The sequence below is a fragment of the Enhydra lutris genome, unplaced genomic scaffold, assembly GCF_002288905.1.
Source record: "Enhydra lutris kenyoni isolate GAN:26980312 unplaced genomic scaffold, ASM228890v2 scaffoldscaffold54, whole genome shotgun sequence".
NCBI classification, from domain to species: domain Eukaryota; kingdom Metazoa; phylum Chordata; class Mammalia; order Carnivora; family Mustelidae; genus Enhydra; species Enhydra lutris.
Genome location: NW_019154138.1, coordinates 9,162,078 through 9,187,849, shown reverse-complemented (window position 1 = coordinate 9,187,849; position 25,772 = coordinate 9,162,078). Strand labels below are relative to the sequence as shown.

Below are 25,772 nucleotides of genomic sequence, written 5' to 3'. Positions count from 1 at the left end.
GAGAAGCATACTTCACTTCTGCGGTCTTCTTCCCCCAGACCCAGAACCCCAGTTTACCCATCAGAAAAACATCAGATAAACCCACACTGAGGGCCATTTTGCAAAGTATCTATTGAGTACGCCTCAAAGCCGCCAAAGTTATACAAAACAAAGACTGACAACCCGTCACAGACCAGAGAGGCTGAGAACATGACGCCTAAGCGCCATGCGGGATCCTGGACGGGATGCTGGGTCAGAGAAAGGGTCTTAGGAGGGAAAAGCGGGGACATCTGAGGAAAGCCTGGAGTGTGGTAAATGTAACAAGCAAGGCCGGCTTCCCAGTCGCGACAAACGGACCATGACGGGCGCTACTAACCACGGGGGGCTGGGGGCGGAGGAACTCTCTGGACTAACTTTGCAACTTTTCTGTAAATCAAGCCTTAACTTATTTGAAAATAAGCGCTTATTTAAAAGTTCCTGGACTCCACATTCCAGGGAAGTCATGATGTACAGTCCTGAGACAAGAGCCAGCTGTGGAGATCTGACACGGTAAAATCCCGTGTCTCGTAATGACGTTAAAGCCTCCGTGTTCCGAGTCCCCATGTGCGCGCACATGGAGAGAGGCACGGAAGGATGGACCCTGGGTGACCATAGATGAGCTGCTCGCAAGGGCCAGGAGGGCACCAGAGATGCGAGCGGGAAAGCAAGAACAATGACCGTCGTCAAGGGAAAACCGTGTCAAGCGCAGCCAGCGAGCACAGCAGGGTCTGTGGCTCTGAACAGGAAAAACGCATCAGGTGCATAGACCGTGGCGGGGGGTGGGGGACACTGGTCACGGGCCCAGTGACAACACGGACTGGATGTGGAGAAGGGCTGATTTAGGGGAGCGAGGCTTGTCTTGGATTTCTTTACTGTAAGGTAATTGTGATAAAGTGATAAGCAGGAGGACAAAGGAAAGGCTGCCCATCTCTACGGGTGACAAAGCGGAGGCACACCGAGTTAGAGCCATGTGCCCAAGGGCTCCCAGCCCGTTAGCTGGCTGAGCCAGGACTCCTGACTCCAGGTCGAGTCTCTGGTCACAGACCCTGGGGGTTCTGGGCTGGGTGAGTGGGTAACCAGGAGAGGGAGGCCCTGGGGGGGCCCTCAGAAGGGACATGCTCCAGCTATGGAGGCAGGCATGGGGGGCGGTGCCGGGTGGGGCTCCAGGGGTAGAGGGAGCAGCCTGGGCCTCCCAGATGCCCCGAGTTGAGCAAATGCTGAGGAGGGAGCCCTGGGCCTAGCACAGCCTCTACGGGTAGAAGGGTAGGGTGCCCTATTGGGACGCAAGGAGCCTGCTACAGGTAGGTGAGGGGCAGGGTAGGGCTCCAAGGGCTGGGGACCAGGAAGAACTCACCCGGCCTCTAACCAGAACGCTCCCACCCAAGTCACTGGGCAGATGCCCCCATTGTGCCCTCTAGGACTGTGCCCCCCTTACTTACTTGACTTCCAGAGGCCCCGGACACTTCTTCAGAGTCTCACAGAGGTGGGCGAGGCTCAGGGGTTCCAGTTGACACTGCCTGAGGCTAAAAGTGGGCAGCGGGCGGGGCAGGGGGTCAGAAAGGGCCAAGGGTGTACAGCCCCAGGGACTCTCCCCTTCTCTCTCTACCCCTCCTTCTCAATCTCCAGGCTGTAGGATCGTCCCCTCACAGGGCACGCTTGCCACCCCAAGTCTCCCCTACAGCCCGATCCCCACCACTAAGTGACGGTAAAGGCCTCCTAGTGCCTAGCTGCCCTCACTCCATTCCAGTGCCTCCCCACTGCCCTTGCCAGAGTCCGGGCCACCATTGTCACTTGCCTGGACCACTTTAACACCCTTCAATTCTGCTCTTGCCTCCCTGCAATACTTTTCCACTTACCAGCAGCTTATTTTTTAACTGTGCAAATCTGACCATGCTTCTCAGGCACTTAAGCCCCCTGTGGCTCCCTATTACTCTCAGGCTAAAAGCGAAGGGCCTTTTCAATGGCTTCTCTTGCCTCCACGGGCCCTGTGTATGCCAGCCACACTGAGGTGCCTCTCCAGAGCTAAACTTTCCCTCCTCGGGGCCTTCCTATGCCCAGGCTGACCCACCTGCCTAGGACATTCCTCCCACTTCTCCTCTGGATAACCCTGTTTGGGCCCCAGATGAGGCATCCCTCTTCCTAGGTGAGGAAATCAAGGCCCAGAGAGGGGAGGGGCCCAGCCACGGTCACACAGCCATGGCAGAGCTGGGATGTCTTCTGAAAAACAGCATGGAATTTTTTCTCTGGGGAGAACACTGGGCCCAGCAGCCCCCGCAGCAGCCCTCATACTGGCCCCCTTTCTTTTCCTTCTCTCGAACTCTCTTCCCCCAGCCCCAGGCTCTCCTCACTCCCCAACTCTTCACTGTATCATGGTTACCCCCCCAAAAAGAAGTGGGTTAAGACAGTACCAGAGGCTCCTGGGGATGCAGCGCTGATGAAAGGCCAAGAACTGGGCTCCAGCTGGGAACTCTGGCAAGGACCCACCAGCCAATCGATCCCTTGAAGTCGGGAGACCATTTTTGAGAGGAAAGTTCGCAACACACACATGGGAAGACAAGACTCAGAGGTCAGGGCTGCAGGGGCCTAGGGACCATCAAGTCCCTCCCTATACAGATGCCAGAGTGAGAAAAGCTGGGAGCTTACACCTGTCCGGGTGGCAGCACCTGGTTAGGTCAGGGGGGGCCGGGACAGAACCCCTCCTCCCTCTGATCATCCCCAGCCTTCCACTCTCTAGGCTTCGAGAACCCAGAGAGTGCCCAGAAATCGAGACCCTGGCCCAGGTCGCAAGACCACCCTGGCCTTGGGCCACTCCAGCTTCAGGCAGCCCGGCTGGTCTGACAATGCCTCCAGTGACACCTTAGCTGGGAAGGCCATCTGCCCAGCTGCCAAGCTCCCCAGCTCCACATTAGGCTGCCCCTGGGCCTGCCAAACTCCCATGAGAGACCAGGGGGCCGGGCCCCACTAGGGGGCAGCTGGGAACATCTGTGCAGAACTGATGCCTTGTTTACTGCAAAGGTGTGGAAACTTTTTAAGAGCACCAACCGTTCTTGGCTTCTCGAACGCCATACCCAGAGTGTGAAGGGCGGTGACTCATATGAAGTCTGCAGAGGTCCAGAGGGGCAGAGGCCGGCCACCCTCCCTCCCACTCAGCAGCCCTGAACGAGCACCTGTTCTGCCACACCCCCGCCATCGTGTCTCCCTCTCCAGCTGCCCTGCCTCCTTTCTTAACAGAGCTAAGTGGCCGATTACTGTGAACTGATGGACACAGGGGCTCATCTGCAGAAGGGGTGCCAGACCTGAGTGGGTTACTCTAGGGCCAAGAGTGGTCAGCGTGGGGCTGGGGTAGGGGGCACCTGTAGGAAATGGGAGGCCAGGGGGAGGGGGAGCCCATCCTCCCCTCCTCGGAGCTTTCCCTCCTCACCTGCCTCTTCTGTCACCTCTCAGGATGACACGCTGGCTGTCAGAGCTGCAGACAGAGAGGAGGCAGCCGTCTGAGAGAGACCAGATGGCCTGGCCACGGAGGGCCTGGACGGTGGCCCACACTCTCAGCAAATACAACAACGTACAACATACTAAGCATAATGACACGGACTGAGGCACATACAAAGCACACCACCACCGGGGCCTCCTTTCACGCTCACGATAAGGCTGTCAGATAAAGGGTATAGTCTTACTCCCCTTTGACAGATGAGAAAAATGGGCACAGAGAGGCCCAGTGACTGTTCAAAGCTGCACAGCAGGTTAAGTGGTGAGCCTGGATTTGAACTTGATCTGTCTGTGCCCACACCTCCCGCTCTTGGAAGGAGAAAGTTGGGGGAAGGGGCAGACCCCACTGAAACCATGGCTCATCTGCATGGCTTGGCCCCAGGCTGCCTGGCCAGGAGGCCTCCCTTCTATGTTCTTATCAGCTCCAGAAACCCCATGACCGAGACCAGTCCTCGGGCACCCAACCTCCATCAGGGAGCCGCAGGTTTCCATAAACGTCTCCCAGGAGGATCCAGAGCGTGAGTAAGGGAGAGTTGCTGGATCTCCATGGCAAACTTGGAGAGACAGCAGTGTCCTGAGGCTACTTTCATTCATCGTCCATTCATTCATTCAGCAGACACCTACCACATGCTCATGGGGCCTAGTGCTACGCAGGACCCCGAGAGGCGACACTGTGAATGGGACAGACAAGGAAGCGCGGTGGGAGCCCATGGCCCGTGGGGTCAGGGGCAGGGAGGGGGCCCAGAGCCACACTGACCTGATGTCCAAGTGAAGGAGCCAAGGCAGAGTGGAGAAGCACGGGGTCAACATGAACACCACATCCAGGGACAAACCGTTCTCACTGAGGCTGGAGAATCACAGGGGAGATGTTGATGGAGCTCACCTGAGACTCACAGACACCCTCTTTGTGGTCAGAGCCCAGGGCAGGGGAGGGCTGTCCCCGAGTCCCGATGACCCCCAGACGGCCAGAGGGTACCTCTTCTGACTCCCCATTGTACAAATAGGAAAATTGAGGCCCAGAAAGTGGCAAGGTCTTGCTCAAGGTTATGAGACATGTTGGCAACAGAGCTGGGATTAGAACTCTGGTTCTCTGGGTCTGCATGAAACTGGGGAGTGCTTTCAGGCCGGTGCTGTGCCTCAGTTTCCCCACCTGAAGGTGGGGCCCAGTGCAAAATAAAAATGCAAGGCCCCTGTTCAAAAGGCAGAGACAAAGCTTTTCCTTTTTTCGGGCCTATCAAGCTGTCAGGGTGCTTTCTATTTGCCATTTAATGCTGCCCTCCTCTGGCACGGGCATGGGTAAGGGAGCGCAGATCTCTCAGGCCGGGGCTCAGATGATTCCTCAGTACTGAGAAGGCCACACAGGGATTTTGCCCACAAATGGGCCGGAACAGGAACAGAGGCAACCCCATCTTCCCAGATCCCCCAGAAAGACTGAGCAGGCAGGGCCCTCAGGCTAGAACTCATTCTAAAGTTGTAGCCAAAACCAAAGCCCCCCACCACATTTGTGCATGTGCGCGCACACGCGCGCACACACACACACACACACACTCTTCAGGTGTTCCCTGAGAACCTGGAGCCCAGAGAGTTCATGGAACTTGCCTAAGGTCACACAGAGAACCTAATAGGTACGAGCTCTCTCCTCTGACTTCAGCCCCGAAGAACTTAGAAGGAGGAGAAGGATATGTGGGAGCCCAAAACACAGGGGCCTTCTAGCATCCGGAAACTCTGGTCTGTTGCAGGCAAAGTCTGGAGGCTCCTGGTCACCTCCCGGGGCTTCCCGCCTGCACTGAACATCTCCCCCTTCTCTGCTCTCCAGCTGGCCTGAGCATCCTGCCGGGGCGTCCTGTCTGGTACACATCCTCCCCAGCCAGCCTGTAGCCTAGCAACAGCCCCCCCCCCCCCAGCAACGCAGGCCCAGAAGGGCTGCCAGTCATTAGGGTAGCTAACTAACCGTTAGCTAATGCTTCCCACCCAAGCTCGCATAGTCCCAGGTGGCCTGGGCCTCCCAGAGAGCCTGTGCAGAGCCACAAAGTCAGGTTCAGGAAGTAAAACCTTAGATCGGCAGCTGGATCACTGAGTCCCAGAGGCCAATCTCTCTTCCTGAGACTCGCCACAGCAAACTACCCTCTGTGAGCACTTCCCATGTGCCAGGGACGGGACTGGGTGATTGACGTGTGTTTTCTGATTCAATCTTTACAAAACCCCCAGGAAGGAATGAGACTGGACACAGAAGGACACACACACACACACACACCACCCCCCCCCCCTCCTCCCGATGAGGACAAGCCTAGAGGCTTCATCTAGTTGGCTACTTACTCCAAGGACTGCAGAGCTCCCAGCCCTGGGAGGAGCTGAGCCAGCTGGGCCACGCCTTCGTCTCCCAGAGCGTTGCCTGAGAAGCTGGGAGGGGCAACAGCGAAAGCTGGTTAGCGGAGGGTGAACACACCCGGCTGTAGGAGCTCTGTGTCTCCACCTCTGTGGCTCAGTCACTCTGCCTCTCATGAAACTGGCACAGGGCCCTGGACAACCAGGCCAGGTCTCAGCAGATCTCTCACCGGTCTGCTGGAGTTTCCCTCCTACCCAACTTCCATCCTGAGGCTCGTAACCCTTGGGGGGTCAGGGAGGGGCTTCAGAGGGGGTCATATGTGGGGACCTATGTTTTAGGCGGAAGGGCTACAACCCTGCCTGGACTCCTTTAGGGGTTCCTGATTGCAGCAGGGAAACACCGCTGATCACAATCTTTAAAAAAGTCAAAACAAAACCACACAGGCAAACACCTGCCGCCTGTGAGCCCCACCCCAACCCCCCAGCAGCCGCCACTCACTCCAGCTGACTGAGGTGGCAGCTTCCTCTCAGCGCCCTGCAGAGCTGCTCTAGGTGCTTGGCCTGCAAGCCGCAGTGTGTTAGCCTGCAGAGGAGGAAGGGCGGCCCCTTAGAACAGAGGCAACAGCGGCCACCGCCTCCAGGTATGCAGGCAGAGAGGCTTGAAGAAGAGGGACAGGGACGCGTCTGGCATCCAGAGAGACGGAGACGCACCAGCACACAGCACACACCCACGATTGCACAGGCAGCTGAGAGCCAGTCAGAGACACAGGGAGACCAAGATGGAGAGACACCGAGATGAGAGACAGCAGAGACAGATGCAGACACACAGACACGCATGCACGCTTGTGTGCTTATGCACGCAGGCATACATAGGGATGTGCACCTACACGCACACACACGTACCTACACACAGGTACCCACACACGTGCACCTACACACACGCACCTACACATGCATCCGCGAACATACACCTACACACACATGCACACACACCTGCACACACAGCACCAGGGGAGGACAGACAGACAATGACAGAAGGGGCAGCAAGCAAAGACAGAGAAACAGAAAATACAAGAGAAATAAGGAACAACAGAGACAGACAGACAGACAGACAGATTCAGATGGACACAGAGTAAGTGAGAAGCCAGAACATGGACAGGAGCCCTGTAGGGGCTGAGCTCAGCCCCAGGATGAGGAAAGCATGTGACACATGTCCTCATTCTCTCCATCCAGAGTCCCCACCACCCATCAGCTGGTGGAGGCCAGGGGAGCTAAGACAAGTGGGAGGCCCCCAGGTGGGGAAGGTGGGAGGCAGGGAAGCCAGGCCACAACTCCTGGACAGGCAGGTTGTCTCCTCCAGGGAGCCCCTGGGGCTGGAGGCCTGTGACAGGCTTTGAGCAGAGGAAGAGGAAGGCCGTCTCTGTACCTGATCGCCGTGGGGCGCGGGGGCGGCTCGGATGGCATCTGGCACGCCAGGCTGACCGGCAGCGCAGTCCTGGAGGGACACACACCACGGCCGGGCTGAGCACACTCCCAGCCAGTCTCTGGCCTCAGCCTTACCACCCACCGTTCAGTCTTCACCCGAGACCTGGAGACCCTGCTTCCCCCCGGGGTTCTTGGCGTCCCAGCTGTGTGACCCGGGATAAATCTTGCAGCCTCTCGCTGGGACAAGGTACGGACATGGCTTTAACATGGCATGGGCCAGAGGGAGCCAGAAGGTCCTGACCAAAATCAGAGCTACGGGCCAAGCGATCTGCAGATCCTTGGGGTTTATGCCCGAGGGCCTCGGTGTCTGGCGAAAGGCTCCCTGGCTACCCCCCCCCCCAGGAGGCCATTCCGCGTCACAGGGAAATGGGGGGGGGCAGTCGGTCCTCTGACACTCCCCTCCTCTGGGCTGCATCCCTTGCCAAGCCTGCTGGCTTCCTGCTCCTTTGTGAGTCTGTCTCGGTCCCCTGTGAGCTGAGTGATGCTGTCCAGCTGTGGAGGTCGGGGAGGGTCTGGGCCTGGCTCAGGACAGGGCCCGGATGATGTGCGGCCCTACCTGTCCCAGCTCCCCTTCTGCTCCTCCTGCTCTGGGGCAAACGTGAAGACCACAGTTTTGTGCAGCAGGCTGCCAAGAGAGAAGACAGGAAGGAGACAAGAGGCTGAAGGGGGTCCTGGGGCCATTTTCTAACCCGGCCCGGAGGGACCTCAAAGGCGCCATCCCCGGCCTCTAGCCGAGGCCATCTCCCCTGACTCTGCGGTGACTTCTGAGCTTCTGGGCACCTGGAATCTTTCTACCACAGAGATTTTGCAAACTTAACCAGCCCTCGTTTCCTGGAAAGCCCTTGAAAGAAAACTTCAGTTCTGCCTTTTCTCTGCCTCAGGCTGAAACCCTCCTCCCTCTGCTGTGTGAACCCTCAGGTGAGGGCCCTCAACCCAGCACAGGGAGGTCACTGCCAGAGGTCACTGCCAGCTCCAGGACAGGTGCTGACAGTGCACACGGGGCTGTAACGTACAGCAGGAGCATCTCTAACCTCGACTGTGTAAATGGACTGTTAAATACACATTTCTTTCTTTTCTTTCCTTCCTTCCTTCCTTCCTCCCTTCCTTTTTAAAGATTTTATGTGTTTATGTTTATTTGCGAGACAGTGAGAGAGAACACAAGAAGGGGGAGGGGCAGAGGGAGAAGAAGAAGCAGACTCCCCGCTGAGTGGGGACCCTGATGCAGGGCTCGATCCCAGAACCCTGGGATCATGACCTAAGCTGAAGGCAGAGGCTTAATCGACTGAGCCACCCAAGCGCCCCTGAATACACATTGCTCATTGCAGAGCTCATACTTCTTCCATGTGGAGAACTTTCAAATTAAAGTAAAGAAAGAAGAAAATCAAGAAAAATCACCCACCACCTCTTCCGCTGATAACATTTGGGAATGGGGTCTTAAAGTCTTTTGTTTTTAAAATGCAATGAATGCTCTTCCTTTTTTTCTTCTTCTTAATCAATAGGATTAAAGGACAGATTCGTATTTAAAAAGTAGTTTTTCAAGGGATAGGTGAAACAAGGGTGACAAAACGTTGATAATTATTGGTGCGAGCTGGAGTGTTGGCCATTCTTGTGAGTATGTTTCAGAAGCTTTACTATAGAAATGGTGAATTAAAGTTATACCACAGTCATCCCTCTAGACTAAGACTGTAGCTATATCATCATTTTCATTGAGTTTTTCTCTATGAAGGTAACTCAGTTTACTTACCTCCTACCTAATGGCTACATATTTAAGGCATGTTCATTGTCTCCTATTATAACCAACAGTGAGGTGAACATTCCTGTATCTAAATGTGTTTGCACCAGTTGACTTCTTTAGTGTAAATCCCTAGAAATGAGCGGAGCACCATTTGGGACGAGGTGAGGATCCTTTATTGGATCTTTACATACAGTGAATCAGGGTCCCCTCATCTCTCTTTTGGGTTAATCGGTGTCTCTCTCCTCCTTCAAGGGGCGTTTAAAGCAGGGACCACCCTACTTGGTTAGGAGCCCCTTGGGGTGGGGATTGCATTGTAATAGCACCTGGCCTCAGCTCCCCAGACTGAATCCGGAGACTTACAGAAATAAGGTAAGGCTGGGCACTGCCTCGGGTCAGGTTTCCTAGAAGCAGAGCCTGAGCCTCCGAATGGGGTAGAGGGCCAAGCCTCACCTGATCATTTCTGTCTGTGATGTCCTGGGGGCCTGCTCTCAGGAGAAGCTGGTAAGGGACCAAGGGAAGCAGAACAGAGCAGGTCCTCAGCCTGATCCCACAGGGAGCTCTGGAGCGTAAAGGGCACCAAAGGTTTGTCCCACCTGCGGCAAGGGGGCTAGAGAGTGATGCCCCTGGCTCTGTCATTGGCCACTCTTGGTCGGGGGAACTGGGAGGACAACCGGCCAGGTGTCATCTGTGGCTCCTATTAGCCCAAGGTAGTTTCCTGGAGAAGGTCTAAGCTGTAAGCAGCCAATTCATAGCAGCTGGGAAAAGAGGGTGTGGCGGGGCACCAGCAGCATCTCCTCCAGGTCCCAAAGGCCTGGGCCCGGAAAGAATGCTAAGGTCTAAAAGAGGATGGTGGGAGAGCCCCAGAGCTCCAGGCTTGAGGGAGGAGTGGGTGACTGGGGTCCACTGGGAGGCCCTACCTGATGTGTAGCTCTGCCAGGGTCCGGCACATGCTCGCCGCACTCAGCACACAGTATACTCCATCCACAGAGAGCCCGTTGTCGCTGAGGCTGTGGAGAGGAGGGGGAGGTGGCAGTCAGCAGGCAGCTCAAGTCCCCAGGCCTAGACGGCTCCAGTCCCCTCCTCCTGGTGCAGTAGCTGGCTGGCTAGTCACTCTTAGGATGTCCTGGGTCCTTAACCAGGGTGTCTTGAAGGATCCTGGCCCATGTGAATGAGCCAAGAGCTTCAGGACCTCGCTGCCCCACTCAGAGAACAAGATTCCACAGCTTGAGTGGGAAGAACTGACTCACTGTTTTCACCTCTCTGGGTCTGCCTCCTGGTCTGAAAAATCACCACCATTTTCATCCCGTTTTACAAATGGAGAAACTGAGGCCCAGAGACATTAAATGATGTTGAGGCTACTAAGGGACAGAGTCAGGACTGAACTCCTAAGGCAAGACCCCAAACCACTGTTACTCAACCTCATTATTCCCCTACCCGACCCACGCTGGATGCTAAGACCTCAACACACCCCACCCAAACCCCACCCCACCCGATACCGTGGGACACCACAGCACATCCAGCCGCCCACGACCCTTTCTTTCCATCCCAGCACCCCAACAACCCACCCCTTAATTTGGCACCGTAGCCCCACCCTAACACGCCTCTTCACACTCCAACACCCTAAAACCCACCCACCCCGAACCCTAATGCAACACACAGTACAACACCCACCCCGCCCCAGGGCTGTTGCAAGGAGGAACTGGAGCACTAGCCATTGAAGTACAAGGAAACCGCTCTACGCACACCAGGGGTTTTAGTTGTTGGAACCCAGACAGGGGCTCCTGCCAGAGGCAAAGGCAAGTCATGGGCAGACTCCGCTCCAGCTTTGCTGCTGTTGCGGGAGAGCAGGTCAGTGGAGCAGCACTATCTTTGGCCACTGCAGGTGTGCAGACCGGGGTGCCAGGGTCTAGCTGGGGCTCTCTCCGGGACTCCCCCCAACCCCCCGCCACCCAGCAGTGACGCCGGTGACTCACTCCAGACTCCTGGCGATGTGCAGCTGAGAGGCAGCCTCTGCCATCAGTCGACAGCCCTCATCGTCCAGCTGGTTTCCTGAAAGGCTGAGACAGAGGGGTCCCCATGCCTTGTGCCGTTGGGGCGGGGTCCCCCCCTTCGGCCTTAGCACTCGCACAGTCCCTCCTTGACTTTAGGCAAAGCAGCACTCTGGTAAATGAGTCCTAATAATGATAGATACTGCAAGGCTGTGTATGAAGAGTCCCAACTGGTCCGGTTGCTTTTTTTTTTTTTTTTTAAAGATTTTATTTATTTATTTGACAGAGATCACAAGTAGACAGAGAGGCAGGCAGAGAGAGAGAGGGAAGCAGGCTCCCTGCTGAGCAGAGCCCGATGCAGGACTCAATCCCAGGACCCTGAGATCATGACCTGAGCCGAAGGCAGAGGCTTTAACCCACTGAGCCACCCAGGCGCCCGGTCCGGTTGCTTCTACCATTGCTGGACATTTCATCCTCATAAGGACCCTGTGGGGCAGGCCCTGTTACTATCCTCATCTTACTGATGAGCAAATCGAGGTAGACAGAGGTTAAAGCACCTCCTGAAAGGTGGACCTGGGGTTTGAACCCAGGCAGCCTAATTTCAAGGCCCCACCCCAGCTGCTTTTTTATGCTCCAACCTGCGTAATTGCTTCTTATGATAAACTCCATGATTTTAGGGGCATCAGATCTACCATGGGCATCAGGGAAGGTTTCCCTGATGTTGGAACTACTTGCTTGAAACACCAGGAGCTCAGTAGGTAAGGGGTGGGACAGAGATGGGGGAAAGATGTTCCTGGTATTAGGAGCAGCTCATTCAAAGGTCCTGGGGCATAGCCCACTGGAGGAGCTGAAAGGAAGACACTGTGTAGGACTGAAGATCTCAATGACAGGACAGGGTCAGATGGGGATTGGTGGGCTGGAGGCAGCATTTTGGATCACACAGGATTTTAGGATTTGGGCTTCACCACGAGCAGTGGGAAGGCGTAAAGGGGGGGCAGGCAGCAGTGAAATGCAGGTCACTCTTTGCTACATGGAAGTGGCCAGTGTCGAAGCAGGGAACCCAGTGAGGAGGCTGATGGGTCATCCAGGTGAGGAGTGAGAGTGGTTTGGACGGGGGAAGTGGATGAAAAGAGGGTGGTGTTGAGAGCTATGTAAGTGGTGGGTGGATGTGGGATGGGCTGGCTCTGGGGGAGGGTGCAGGAGCTGAGAGATGCCTGGTCTGGGTAGCCAGGTGGGTGATGGGGCCATACTGCAGGTGAAAGCACCAGGGCAGGTGCGGGGGAGGCTCAGGCTTGGTGATATCCTGTGTTTTGCAAAAACTTCTAATCCTCTCTTGCTTCTCTCAGTGGGACAAGGTCAAGGTTCAAGCTCTAGTTACCAAGGTCCTCACCCATTCATCCTTCCCTAGGTTGGGGCTGCTCTCCTCACACCACCTTACAGCATTCCATCAGTCCACCCTCATGCCCATTTGATTTCCTGGGATAGTCCTAGCAAGGGTCCCTGGTCCTGGGGACATGACAAGGCCTCTACCAATCCCCAAGCCCTACTCTCAAAGGAGCTAGGCATTAACGGAACTTCTACAGCCCCAAAAGGGAAGGTGATCTCATTGTACTCTGGGAGGACGACGGGGAAGGGGACCCTGAGGGCTGTGGTTTGGAAGACACATGTGATGAGGTCTCTACTTTTCAGCTCTCAATGACACCGGTGACAAGGACGAGGCTGGTGGGAGTCAGACTGTCTGAGCTTGAACCCTGGCCTGGACTCTTCCTAGCTGTGTGACCTTGAGCAAACTTAGCCTCTGTGTGGTTGAATTTTCTCCTCCATGAAGTGTGCATAGTAGTAATACTTACACATCTCAGAGACGGTAAAATCAAATGAGAGGATGTACGCAAAAAAGCCTGGTCGAGGGCAAGTGCTGAACAGTGGTAGCTGCTATGGTGGTCTGAGTTCCCCAGGTTCTTTTTTTTTTTTTTTAAGATTTTATTTATTTGACACAGACAGAGAGATCACAAGTAGGAAGAGAGGCAGGCAGAGAGAGAGGGGGAAGCAGGCTCCCCGCCAAGCAGAGAGCCTGATGCGGGGCTCTATCCCAGCACCCTGAGATCATGACCTGACCTGAGCCGAAGGCAGAGGCTTAACCCACTGAGCCACCCAGGCGCCCCTCCCCAGATTCTTAATGAGGCAGCATGCCCTTCCTTACATCATACGCCCAAAGTGGAGGCCCTTCAGACAGTGCCCTGCCCCCCACCCATCTCCCACCCCAGCACTTTCTGTAATACTCACTCCACTTTGTCCAGGCGGGGGCCTTCCTGGAGCTGGACTATGAGCTCCTGTGCCTCATGGACCCTGAGCTGACACTGCTGGAGCCTGGAGTGAGGGCAGATGCGGGGGCGCTCAGGGCAAGAAGCTACACCACACCTCCTCCGGCCCCAAGGGCCACTGCCGGGAGTGGGAGCCGGGGGAGTCAGGAGGCAGTCAGACCGAGGGTCTCATCCTGGTCCTGCTTCTTAGTAACTGGACAACCTTGGACAAGGCCCTTAACCTCACTTTCCTTCTCTATCAAATAGGAATAATAAAGTATACTTGGCAGGGTTTTCAAAAGAATTACAGTGAGAAAAGGATATCAAATACTACAGTGCCCAGCGTGTAGCAAGGGCCCATTAAATTAGTTGTAATTATTGCCGTTATGACAGAAGTTCCTTATTCAGGCCAGGATGGGTTATTCAGGTCCTTTATCTGCCCCATGGCTGTTTTTCCTTTTAGCATCCTCGCCCCTGCTATGCCTCTCCTAGGAAGGCACCCTCCCCCACCCCCCTACCATACCCCTCCCCTTAAGGCAATGGAGCCCACAGAGGTACCTGAGTGTCAGGCTTCTACTCTGAGCCGCTTCTCTCTGGCCAGCATTTCCCTGCAGGTCTGGCGCTCTGGCAAGAACAAATCCAACAGTGGCCTTGTCTTAGAGTCCAGGGCCTGAAGGGCCAAACCTCTTATCTTGGGTTCCAGGCCTGAAGAGCCCAGGGCACCACCCACAAGGAATGAGTAACAAAGATGGTTGTTTGGAGGAGCTAAAGGTGCTATTCAGCAGCAGCCAGAGCAAAATGTTTGAGGGCAAATAGACTTTATTCAAATTCTGGCTCTGCCAGAGCTGTGTGGCCTTGGGCAAGTCACTTCCCCTATTGGAGCTTGGAGCTTCCGTGGTCTCTTTTCCAAGATGGGATGACAATCTCTAACACACAATGATTGAAGGACTGAAAATGAGACAATGTTCGGCCAAGCACCCAGAACAGGCACAGAATTGAAGCTCAGCAAAAAGAAGTTGCTATTTCTATGTTGTGAAGCTATTTGTACACGTGCCACCTGTGGTTCTAACGGCTGGGAGCACGGACTGTGTGTGGGTCCAGGCTGTGCCACCTCCAGGCTCTCTCCCACTGGGCCAGGGGACGAGTGGGGGCTGCAGACAAGCTGGCATGTTACTGGCCAGGTTTTCGCAGACCTCTAGATTGGCACCATCTGACAAAACTTTCCACAATGAAGAGAATGTTTTATATCTGCGCCATCCACTGTGGGAGACACTAATCTCCCATGGTCATTGAGTCCCTGGAATGCGGCTAATGTGGCTGATAAACTTAAAATGTTCATTTTACTTAATTTTAATTAATATATACTTAAATAGCCACATGTGGCTAGTGGCTACCATACTGGGTATCTCAGCTCCATAGAGCCAGAGGGGAAAAAGATACTGGTCCGACTAGATCATTGTATGGGCGAGGAAACGGAAGATTGGAGCAGGGAAAGGACTTGCCCAGGGACATACAGCATCATCTGTCTGTGAGTCTTGGTCAGCCGAGGAGGAGTGAGAGAAAGCCCAGTTGGAATGTTCTCTCACAGAAAGGCTGCTTCCCTTTCTTTGCCCATGCAGGACCAGCCAAACTGGAATCCATGCACAGCTGGATGAGCCAGCATCTGAGTGCCACCGGGATGTCAGCGGTGTTTTAAGCACTTTCGGTATATTAATTCATTTCATCCTCAGAGTACTCGGAGATGTGGGTATCACCATTTCTCCTCCCCCCCCACTTTTTTTTAGATGGAAGAATTTTCCAGAGCTTTTCCCACATACTAACACCAATCTATAGTCATGCCTTCCCTAAGGGCCTTGCCTGAGATTTCTGGGGATGCTCCCTCCAGCACAGGGACCAGATGTGGTCCAGATATGCTAGAGGAAGGTAAAGTCCTTTGTCAACTTTGAGAAGAAAGGTATTTCTCAGGGCAGCCCCACATTCCAGCTCTTCATAGGCTCTCTTGGCCATCTTACCCTGCCAATAGTTGAGCCCAGACTGCTCCTTGGAATGAGCCCAGACCCACCGCCTCTCTAGGTTCTTACCCTTGAAGCTCTGCAGCAGTCTTTGTGGGCGGGGAAAGAAGGAAGATGAGGTCTGCCTCCCTGCAAGAGTCAGACACTGAGCCATGAAACCGGTGGACTGGAAAGCAGCACATCACCCACTACCTGCACTCCCCTTGCAGCCCCAGACATCCAGAGAAAGTCTAATTTATTATAACCAACAGAGAAACAACTGGCAGAAATGCCCCAAATCAGACAAGTAAAATTTGTGACTGTCGTTGCTTGATGAATCCGAGAGAGTATTTTTAAAGGTGAGGAAAACAATATTTACAGAGAGGAGTTTTGAAATTAGGAATGCAAAGAGTTTTTGTGGGAGTTACCGTATTTTAGGGTAAAGAGCAATGGCACTTGACCCACTCCGTAATCTGAACGGGGAAACCCCCCAGTTCAGCACCATGGAGAGCGACACACGGGGCTCAGGATTCCCCAGCTAAAACTACGCTTCCTAGATGTGCTGACCCACTCCTTCAACCGTTCGCCCATCTATCCATGCATCGTTCTGCTCAGCCACTATATACTGAGTACCAGGTGCCAGTCCTGAGCTGGGCTCTGGAGATACTGAAGTGAATAAAAGAGATTCAGGTCCACATGCGTACGTATTGCAGACATGGTGCTGCATTTCCCACTCCCTACATTCCCCTCCCCTTTTCTCAAGCCTCTGAAGGCCCAGATTCCACCTCTTTTGCTCACCTGACCTGCAGGGTCCTGACAGTAGGGCATTCGACTGCTACCTTTGTCAAGCAGAGTAGTGTTGACATGGAGACATTGTTGCGGCTCAGGCTGCAAGATTGTGGCGAGGGTATCAGGAGTGGATCCTATATCCAAGGGGCCCCAGACTTTCTTTGCTTTCCCAGGCCGGGGGTGAGGGGCTCAGGCAGGGGTTGGAAAGATTGCTTACTCAAGCTTCCGAAGCTGTGGCAAACAAGGAAGTACCTCCACGATGTTCAGCACAGCCCAGTCCTTGAGCTGGTTGTCCTGAAAGCTGAGAGCCCCCGGCCCCTCAGCCATGGAGCTGGGGGACTTGGGGGCCCCAGTTGGCAGGTGACATGGCTGCCCCGTCATAGGCCCACAATATGTTGGTGACCTGCTCCACAGTACCCAGTAGGCCCAGCTAGGAGAGGCCCTCTGCTGTCCTCACGTCTGTCCCTATTCAGCCCCAAGGGGGACTTCCTGCCTAATGGCCCAAGAGATCCGGATAACGGGCTGTGAAGGCCTCATGAGGTGGGATGAGGACACCCAGAACACTGCTCTTAGGGATACGTCTGGGATGTGCCTGAGGCCAGAGTTTATCAGGGCCTTCTGGCTCTTGGGTGATAAGTGGAGTCTAGACTGGGATACAGGAGATGCTGCTTCCAGCCCCAGCTCTGGCCTTGACTCACCCAGAACCTTAGGCCAAGCACTTTCTTTCTGACCTCACATTCCCCATCTGTCAAATGGAGTCTCCAATCCAGCCTTGCCTGAGTTCCTAGCCAAAGGAACAGAAGTGCGAGGGTCCTTTTGTGCATGATTGCTCTGGTTAGTGCAAAGGTTTAGGAATGTGAACCTGTTGACACTTTTTTACCTCCTGATTATTAACAGTGACCTTTGTCTTTTCTCCTGCCAGCCGGTGATCCCACAGAAAGGCACCCAGCTGAGGCACCCAGGAGCTGTGGTCCAGCTAACACTCCACTCAGTAAGTGGGATGACTTAGTGCCAGGTTGCATGGGTCTGGACAAAAGGGTGCCCTTCTAAATCTCCTAAAGGTGCCATATAAGCTCGTGGTGGTTCTGCCCATGAGCTCTTGAGAATGCTCCCCAGCCCCACCCCTCCTGGGCTACTCATCGCAAACACAGGGCAGGACGATATCTGCAGAGATGTGATCAGTTAGCATGTAAGTTGCAACTAAATGGGTATGTGGCTCTAAGTATGCACAAGTGTGCACACAGCTATGAATGTGCATGTGAGGGGAATGTATTTAAGTGAGCAGGTGAGTGCACGTGTGAACACATATGTGCACAAGTGTGAAGGTATGTGTGTGTTTCATGCACTTGTGTGGACCCATTGTGCCTGACACCTGCCTACACACAGCCATCCCTTCTCTCAAGGTCACAGAAAGAGAAGGAGGGCTTCAAAACTCAAGGTCCTTTGAGACAGCCCCAACTATTAGATGAAGGAAGCAGTGCTCCAGGGTTTTGGGGAGCCTTGTGTCTGGATCTAGCCCCACCCCGTTTTTGGACCAAAGCCTCCCCCTCTCTGGGTCCCACTGAAAAACAGGCCAACTCCTGATGGAAAATGCAGGACTCATTACAGGCTCTGGGGTTGGGGTGGGAAGCCCAGGGACCTGGGAAATAACTTGTCCCCCTAGCCAGCTAGTCTACCTGGAGATCACTCACCTGATCTCTTCCAGCTGTGGACAGAGGCGCAGAGCCTGCACCAGGTGGCTGATGCCTCGGGCAGTGATCTTACTTCCTACTAACCTACAGGGTAAGCAAACGTGGTGGGCAAGAATGGGGGTGGGAAAGGGGGTAGGCCAGGAATCTGCCTTGTGCAGGGTCAAAGGGAGAGGGGAGAGTTCCAGGCATTTCCAGCTGAGGATCCCTCTAGGACCCAAGCCCTGGCTCACCCCAGCTTCTTCAGGCTCCCCATTGTCGGCAGGCTCCTGGAAAGGGCTTCGGCAAAAGCATCCCCACACTTCCTGCTCTTAAAGCTGCCACAGGAAGAGGTAAGATGGCAGAGCCTCAGTGCTGGGCAGGGCTTAGAAGCCATCACTCCCACCCCTTCCTCTGCCAGATGGAACTGAATGGTGACGTTAATAGTAGTAGCAGGAGCTGTTGTTTGTAGAAATAAGAAACACGTAGTATGGCAAAGACTGCTAACTGCCCACGGAAACCCATTCTTCACAGATGCAGCTCTAACTGGGAACAGTTTCCCACTCACATTTCCAGCCTCCCGTGCAGCTCAGAGTGGCTATGCAGATATGTTTTCGCCACTGTAAGGTGAGCCGAAGGGACATGTCCCATCTCCAAGTATGCAGGCTTTAACATACTGGGTGCATCTAATGCACTCTCCCTTCCCTTCCCCGAAGCCGGAGCAGAGATGCCCATGACCCGGGTTTGACCATGCAGATCTAGATGCCCAAGGGGATGATGGAGCATCAGGGGGAGGGGCCTGGGTCCCTGCATGACCACATGGAGCTCAGCCAGCTCAGAGATCTGGACCGCATACCTCTGAGCATTCCATGACATGCAAACAAAATTCAACATTACTTCACTCACTGTACTGGGGGGTGGGTTCTCTGAGCTTCACCTTTTCTCTCGCTCCTGCTACACATACTGAGCCTTTACTGTGCACTAGGCGCCTGCTAAGGAGGGTTTTCCTGGCATTCTCTTACCAGGCTCTCACAATAACCTCATGGAGTTGGTATTATTACTGATTCATTTTAGGGACAAAGAAACTCAGGCTTCGAGGTTAAGTAACCTGCCCAAAGTCAGACCACCTCTGGAGTCAGAGGCTCCAGTCCATGGCTAAGAGGGACAGGGAGAGTCAGCAGATTCCCAGCAACCGCAAGGAAACCTGGACCCTAAGGTCTCAGGAGGAAGGGAGCTTCTGCACTGGCTCTCAGGTCGAGGGGCAGTTTGGACTCTGTCCTCATGTTCGAGATCTGTGCCCAGCCTCCCTTGGCAAGGGTCTGACCGACTCCATCCTCCCCAAGCCCAGGTCCCTCACAGGGCTTCCCCTGTCCTCCCCTGATCCTACTCTCACCTGAGATTTTCGACCTGCTCACAGCCCACCAGGGCCTCAGGGCAGTGGGGCTCCAGAGGGCAGCCCTCAAAATCCAGGTGGATGGGGGCATTCCTGTGCCCCAAGATGCTGGTCAGGGCAGCCAGGTCGGCGTAGGTCAGTGGGAAATTGTGGAAGGAGAGGTGACAGGGGAGACTCTGGGCCATGAGACCGGCCAGCTCAGGCTCCTGGGTCTCACCCACGCAGTGACAGAGCGCCACAATCTTCGGCCCCGTGAGCCTGCGGGTGGCCAACTTCCTCAAGGCTTGCATCACCACAGCCTGCCTGGCACTCACCCACATCTCGTCCCGCTGGGCCACGAGGCTGAGGAAGGGTCGGCAGGCGCGGGACGCTAGCCCCGCCAGGAAGGTGGGGAGGTGGTCTAGGAGGCCCAGACTAGCTTTGGTCCGCAGCACCCAGCAAGAACTGAGGGTGACGTGGCCGGCAAGTGCATTTCTGTCCACCTTGGGGCTGGCCACCAGGTACAAGGCAGCAAAAAACTCCTGTAGGCTGAGGTGGGTGAAGGCGTAGCCTGTGTCCCGGTGCCCCGGGCCCGTGCAGATGCAGAACGAGGTCAGCAAACTGAGGGCAGCTGCAAAGGCCATTGTGGGCGGGCGGATGTCTCCTACAGAGAAGATGACCTTCCCGGTCTGCAGGCCGCCCAGGGCCACCTCACTGAGCTCCAGCAGGACCTCGGGAGGCAGGTACCCACGGGGGCCGAGGGTGGACAGCATCTGCACGTAGTTCTGAGTCACGGTGGGCAGGAGGGCCGCAGACTGGCCTGGCGGGCTGCCTGGGAGCAGATGGAGGAGGCAGAGGCAGGTGACCTGGCAGAGCGCGGGCACGGCGCACAAGCTCTGGAGGTGTCTGCTGCCCCGCAGCTCCGCCAGGGCTGCCTCCTGCCCCGGCTGGTCCGGGAAGAAGCGGCCCACGTACTCCTCCACCCGCGGCCTGTCAAAGCCCCACATGTGGACTGTGGCTGCCTCTGCAGGCAGGCAGTCGGGCAGCTTCCCTGGGCGGGAGGTGGCCAATACCCAGCAGCCGGGCAGCAGGGTCCCCCGGCAGAGGCGGGAGAAGAGGGCAAGGGCCGGACTTGGGTCCTCAGGACCTGCCTGCCCTCTGTTGGAGCGGGGATGCAGGGCCTGGTCCAGTCCATCAAAGATGAGCAGGACTCCATTAGCATTCTCCTCCAGGTACTGGAAGACCAAGTCGGAGCCTGCCTCAGGGCTCAGGTACAGGTCGAAAAGGAGCTGGGGCAGCGTCAGGAGACGTGTGATCAGGTTGAGCTGGCGGAACTCAAAAAGAAACAGGGCCTGGAAGCGGTCTAGCTGGCCATCAGCCCACCTCTGGCAGAGCCAGTGGGCCAGGGTGGTCTTGCCCATGCCCGCTTTCCCCAGGAGCACGGTCACCCTCAGGCCCTTGTCGGCCCTGGTGCTGAAGAGGTCCCGGATGGTCACGTCCGTGCCATCTTCTGCCTTGGGGTCCCCCGGCGCCATCCCCTCCTGGGTGCGGAAGGGTGCCGGGGTCCGGCTCCACTGCAGGATTGGGGGGATGTAGGCCTGGTGGAAGGCTAGGGGTTGCCCTGGCCCAGGGATCTTACTGCCATAGCGTTGCTGGGTGGAAGTCTTCAGTAGCTGCAGGTACCTCTGGGCCAACTCTGCAGGGGGCAGGGCAAGGCATGAGTGCGGGGGGCCTCCCACCCCCAGATCCCCTCACCCTAGCACTGGCTGTTGGGAGCCCGTAGCCTCAGCTGTGTGTGCAAGGGCATGGGGATTGGCAAGAGCACATAATTCCTAGAAGGAACTGGTTCCCCAGTTCCTGGTTCCTAGTTCCACAGAAGCCTTGATTCTGGGGGCCATTCAAATGGAGAAGTCCGGCTGGGGGAGCGCAGATCATGGCTCTGTTTGTTTTGTAACAATATAGATGGTGTAAAGTTGTTGGTGAGATGGGGGAAGGGAAGAGGGGGGCTCCCATTGCAACATCTTCTGTATCTGAGTAGCCTCTTCCCCACCCAATATTTCAGTTTTGCGATTCCCCAGGGGTGAGGGCTAGCCACCTGTAGGCCTAGGCACTGGAAGCTGGGCCCTTACTATGCCGGGCATTGACTTTTTAATTGTTGGCTCCCCGGGAAAGCATGGGTGGTCCAGGGGAAGAACTAGGGCCACTGTCAGGGGATGCTGGGGACAGCTGGTTGAGAACAAGGATTCTTCTGGACAATGGGTGGAGAGTGACTGAAGTTCTGTCTACTCTACTCCCTCTGGCCTGGCCGGTCCTCAGCAGCCCCCATGCCTTGTGGCGGGGGGAGGTCTCCCTGGTATTCTACCCATCTCTAAACTGGCCAATAAGGCCCCAGGTCTGAGGTCATACTGGTCACCTCTCCCCTGCCCACCCAGGACGTCCAGTCTATCTCTGTTGGAAGGAAGACCAGAGTTGTTGGGCTCCTGGGAGCTTATCAGCGGGGCACGGAGTCCAGGATCTGTGTCCTGGCCCCAGGGCAGGTCCTGATGTCTGGGTCCTTCCCCACCTTGGCACCCACCTAGCTGCTGCTTCTTGCACTGCTTCGGGCGGGGTGAGGACCCACAGCTCTGATGAGGCCGCTTGAGGCCTGGAAAGAATGAGAGAAGAGTAAGGGGTGAAGTCTGGGGGCCTGGGCTGAGGGGTCACCAAGCACCTTTGGTGAGCTCCAGGTCACAAACAGACAAGTGTCACTGAAAAGGCAGTGGCAAAGGCAGGCCTGGGCAAAGGCAAAGGCAGGCCGTGGGCAGAGGTTGAATCATCAACACCAGCTTCTGTTGGCAGAAGGGGGTCCCAGGCCTGGGTGACAGACTCAGAGGCTCTGGAATGGTGGATCTCCAAGTCCAGGATACGGGGAGCTGGGCCCACAGCCAGCAGCCTCAGAAACACTCAGCCTTGGCCACTGAATGGCTTGGGAAAGATGGAGGTCTGTCGAGGCCACTGCTGGTTAGAAAAGTGGGGTTTTCAATGGGCTAGGCCAAGTCTGCGCCCTCCCCCGGGGGTCAGTGTGTTTCATCACTCTTACTTCACATCTCTCATGTTTCCTCACTTCCCTTACTGGTTTCTCAGATTCTTATCTGTTTTGAGGATTCATAAGAGATACTTTAATGCCGGGGCGCCTGGGTGGCTCAGTGGGTTAAGCCGCTGCCTTCGGCTCAGGTCATGATCCCAGATCCTGGGTTCGAGCCCCACATCGGGCTCTCTGCTCAACAGGGAGCCTGCTTCCTCCTCTCTCTCTGCCTGCCTCTCTGCCTATTTGTGATTTCTGTCAAATAAATAAATAAAATCTTTAAAAAAAAAAAAAAAGAGATACTTTAATGCCTTTCCGAAGAGGCTGGGAAAGGAGAAGAGGAAGAAGGAAAACAAGAAGGAAGAGGAGAGAGAACAGAGGGGAAGAAGAAAGGAAAGAGGATTTAGGGAAAAATGTGAAGAAGTAAAGTGGGATATTCCCCCAGCCAGGCATCAGTGACCAGTCAGAGCAGCCCCCGGGCAGGACCCTCGCCCTGACAGGTGTTGGCTGTTAAAGTGCTGGGCTGCAGGGAGATTTGGGGACCCCTGAGAGGGACTGGAACCAGTTTGAGGGTATTTTAATATTCCCCAAGTCCTCTCTTAATAAAGGACCCACTGGCTAAGCATCATTCAGGTCTGGTCACAACTATGTGATAATTACACCAGCTCAATGGTACAGGCCAGAAGGGACCAGGACTAAATGGTTTTGATCTGCTGGGGAGCTGGGATTATGGGGTGGATGTTTTCTCTTAAAGCCTGTTGATGTTACTGCCATGCACAGCGATGGTAAAAAGCCCATACTTCCATAGAAATAAAGGTTCTGAGTGCACAGCCATCCTGAGACACAACGGTGAAAGATGGAAAGCTTTCCCTTTAAGATTGGGAACAAGGCAAGGGTAACGGCTTTCACCACCTCTATTCAACATAGTACTGAAGTCCTAACCAGAGTAATTAGGCAAGAAAGTCATAAAAGACATCTAAATTGGAAAGGAAGAAGTAAAACCTGTTTGCAGAGGATAGGGTCATATATGTAGAGAACCTTAAAAACTCCACAAAAGGAGCTTTCGGAACTAATAAATGAATTCAGCAAAGTAGCAGGATACAAAGTAGACATACAAAAACGAGTTGCATTTCTGCACAGATGAACAACCTAAAAGGGAAATTACAAAAATAATTCCCTTTACGAAAGCATCAAAAGAATAAAATGTTTAAACATTAACCAAGAAAGTGGAAAACGTGCATGATGAAAACTACAAAACACTGGGACGCCTGCGTGGCTCAGTGGGTTAAGCCTCTGCCTTCGGCTCAGGTCATGATCTCAGGATCCTGGAATCAAGCCCCGCATCAGGCTCCCTGCTAAGCAGGGAGCCTGCTTCCCCCTCTCTCTCTTTGCCTGACTCTCTACCTACCTCTGATCTCTCTTTCTCTGTCAAATAAATAAATAAAATCTTAAAAAAAAAAAAAACAAACATAATCTTACCCCAAACAGTCTACAGATTCAACACAATTTCAGTCAAATCCCAATGACCTTTTCTGCAGATATAGGAAGATGGATCCTAAAATTCGTCTGGAATCCCAAGGGACCCCAAACAGCCACAAACTCTTAAGAAGAACAAAGTTAGAAGACTCATACTTCCTGATTTCAAAGCTTACTACAGAGCTACAGTAAGCAAAATAGGGTGGCAACTGGCATAAAGACAGATATATAGACCAATGGAATAGAATAGAGAGCCCAGAAAGAAATCTTCACATCTATGATCAAATAATTTTTGACAAGGGTGTCAAATCCTTTTAATGCGGAATGGACAATCTTTTCAAAAAATGGTGCTGAGAAAAGTGGGTGTCCACACACAAAAGAATGAAGATGGACCCTTTCTTAACATCATATACAAAAATTAACTCAAAATGGATCAAGAACCTAGATATAAGACCCCTAGCAATAAAACTCTTAGAAGAAAACATGGGGCAAAAGCTTCACAACATTGGATTTGGTAATGATTTCTTGGATATGGCATCAAGGCCCAGGGAACACAAGAAAAAAAAAAACAAAACGGGCTTGATGAAAGTGAAAAACATTTTGTGCATCAGAAGACACTAACCACTATATAAAAAGAGAACCTATAGAATGAGAGAGGTCTGCAAAACATAGATCTGAAAAGGGATTAGTATCCAGAATATATAAAGAACCCCTAACCTCAACAACAGCAAAACAAACAAAGTGGTTTAAAAAAATGGACAGAGAACTTGAAGAGACACAGCTCCCAAGAAGGCATAAGAATGGGCAATAAGCACATGAAAGACACTCAGCACCACCAATCATTAGGGAAATACAAATCAAAATTACAATGAGATCAATACCACCTCACACCCATCACGATAGCTACTATATTTTAAAAAATCAGAAAACAAGGGCTGGCGAGGATGTAATCACAACCCGTGTGCGCTGCTGGTCAGAAGGCAAAATGGCGCTGAGGATGAGAAAACAGTACGGAAGTGCCTCAAAAAATTTAAAAATAGAATTGCCATATGACCCTGGATTTTGGAGATATACTCAAAAAGAACTGAAAGCAGTATTTTGAAGAAATATTTGTTCACCCATGTTCATAGCAGCGTTATTCACAAGAGCTGAACTGTGGAAGCAATCCAAGAGTTTAGCAGTGGATGGATAGATAAGCCAAGGGTGGTGTACACAGACCACGGAACGTTGATCAGCCTCACAAAGGAAGGAAATCCTGACACCGGCTACAACACGGACAAGGGACAAGATGTTGAGTGAAATGAGCCGGTCACAAGATGATTCCACTTATAAAAGCTACTGAGAGTGGTCAAATCATAAAGACAGAAAGTAAAACGGTGGTTCCCCAGGGCTGGGGGAGAGGAGACTGGAGAGCTATGGTTCAGTGGGGACAGAGTTTCAGTTTTCCAAGATGAAAAGGGTTCTGGAGATAGATGGTGGTGATGGTCACACAAGAGTGAATTTAATACCACCGAACTGTGCACTTAAGAATGGTTAAGATAGGGGCGCCTGGGTGGCTCAGTCAGTTAAGTGTCTACCTTCGGCTCAGGTCATGATCTCAGCGTCCTAGGATCGAGCCCCAGGTCAGGCTCCCTGCTCAGTGGGGAATTTGCTTCTTCCTCTCCCTCTGCCCCTCCCCACTGCTTGAGCTCGCTCTCTGTTTCAAATACATAAAATCTTTAAAAATGGTTATGTATATTTTGCCACTATATAAAAAAAAAGAAGTTGGCCCATGAATCCTGAGGTGGTCACCATTTGATCGCTGACCTCTCTGTGTTCTACCCGAAAATCAGTCCGAGGTTGCCAAGGTGTGGACAGTGGTCTGTGGGTCAGTATCAGGCCCCAGGGCATCTCAGTGATGCGGGGCCTGAGTCTGTGGGTTTGGAGGATGAAGCCCAAGGCTAGGGGACAAGGTGAGAACACGCCTCCCCTAGTGAGCGTGGCTGGGATCTCGGCACTGCCCAAGGGCTGACACCTTCCTGCTTGCTCAGGACACTCCAGCTTAGACCTCTGGGAACAGGTACCAGGACAGGCCAA

General features: G+C 54.0%; 1 protein-coding gene across 4 annotated transcripts in view; it reads right to left on the bottom strand.

The window, feature by feature from the left end:
* The window catches only part of LOC111157348 (NLR family CARD domain containing 5), an 85,296-nt gene that overhangs the window by 28,931 nt on the left and 30,593 nt on the right, over window positions 1–25,772 (bottom strand). For 3 of the 4 annotated variants that reach the window (XM_022518680.1, XM_022518683.1, XM_022518681.1), the window contains 19 exons: window positions 21,732–21,800; window positions 19,178–20,852; window positions 18,039–18,122; window positions 17,809–17,892; window positions 16,335–16,418; window positions 16,127–16,216; window positions 15,419–15,478; window positions 13,896–13,961; window positions 13,321–13,404; window positions 11,023–11,106; window positions 9,967–10,056; window positions 7,871–7,939; window positions 7,256–7,324; window positions 6,329–6,412; window positions 5,821–5,904; window positions 4,262–4,351; window positions 3,440–3,484; window positions 2,427–2,516; window positions 1,458–1,541 (listed from right to left, as the gene is read on the bottom strand). In XM_022518680.1, the coding sequence (XP_022374388.1) occupies window positions 1,458–1,541; window positions 2,427–2,516; window positions 3,440–3,484; window positions 4,262–4,351; window positions 5,821–5,904; window positions 6,329–6,412; window positions 7,256–7,324; window positions 7,871–7,939; window positions 9,967–10,056; window positions 11,023–11,106; window positions 13,321–13,404; window positions 13,896–13,961; window positions 15,419–15,478; window positions 16,127–16,216; window positions 16,335–16,418; window positions 17,809–17,892; window positions 18,039–18,122; window positions 19,178–20,852; window positions 21,732–21,800 (3,085 nt within the window). The remainder of the gene's footprint in view (window positions 1–1,457; window positions 1,542–2,426; window positions 2,517–3,439; window positions 3,485–4,261; window positions 4,352–5,820; window positions 5,905–6,328; window positions 6,413–7,255; window positions 7,325–7,870; window positions 7,940–9,966; window positions 10,057–11,022; window positions 11,107–13,320; window positions 13,405–13,895; window positions 13,962–15,418; window positions 15,479–16,126; window positions 16,217–16,334; window positions 16,419–17,808; window positions 17,893–18,038; window positions 18,123–19,177; window positions 20,853–21,731; window positions 21,801–25,772) is intronic. The other variant, XM_022518682.1, reaches the window with a different exon arrangement.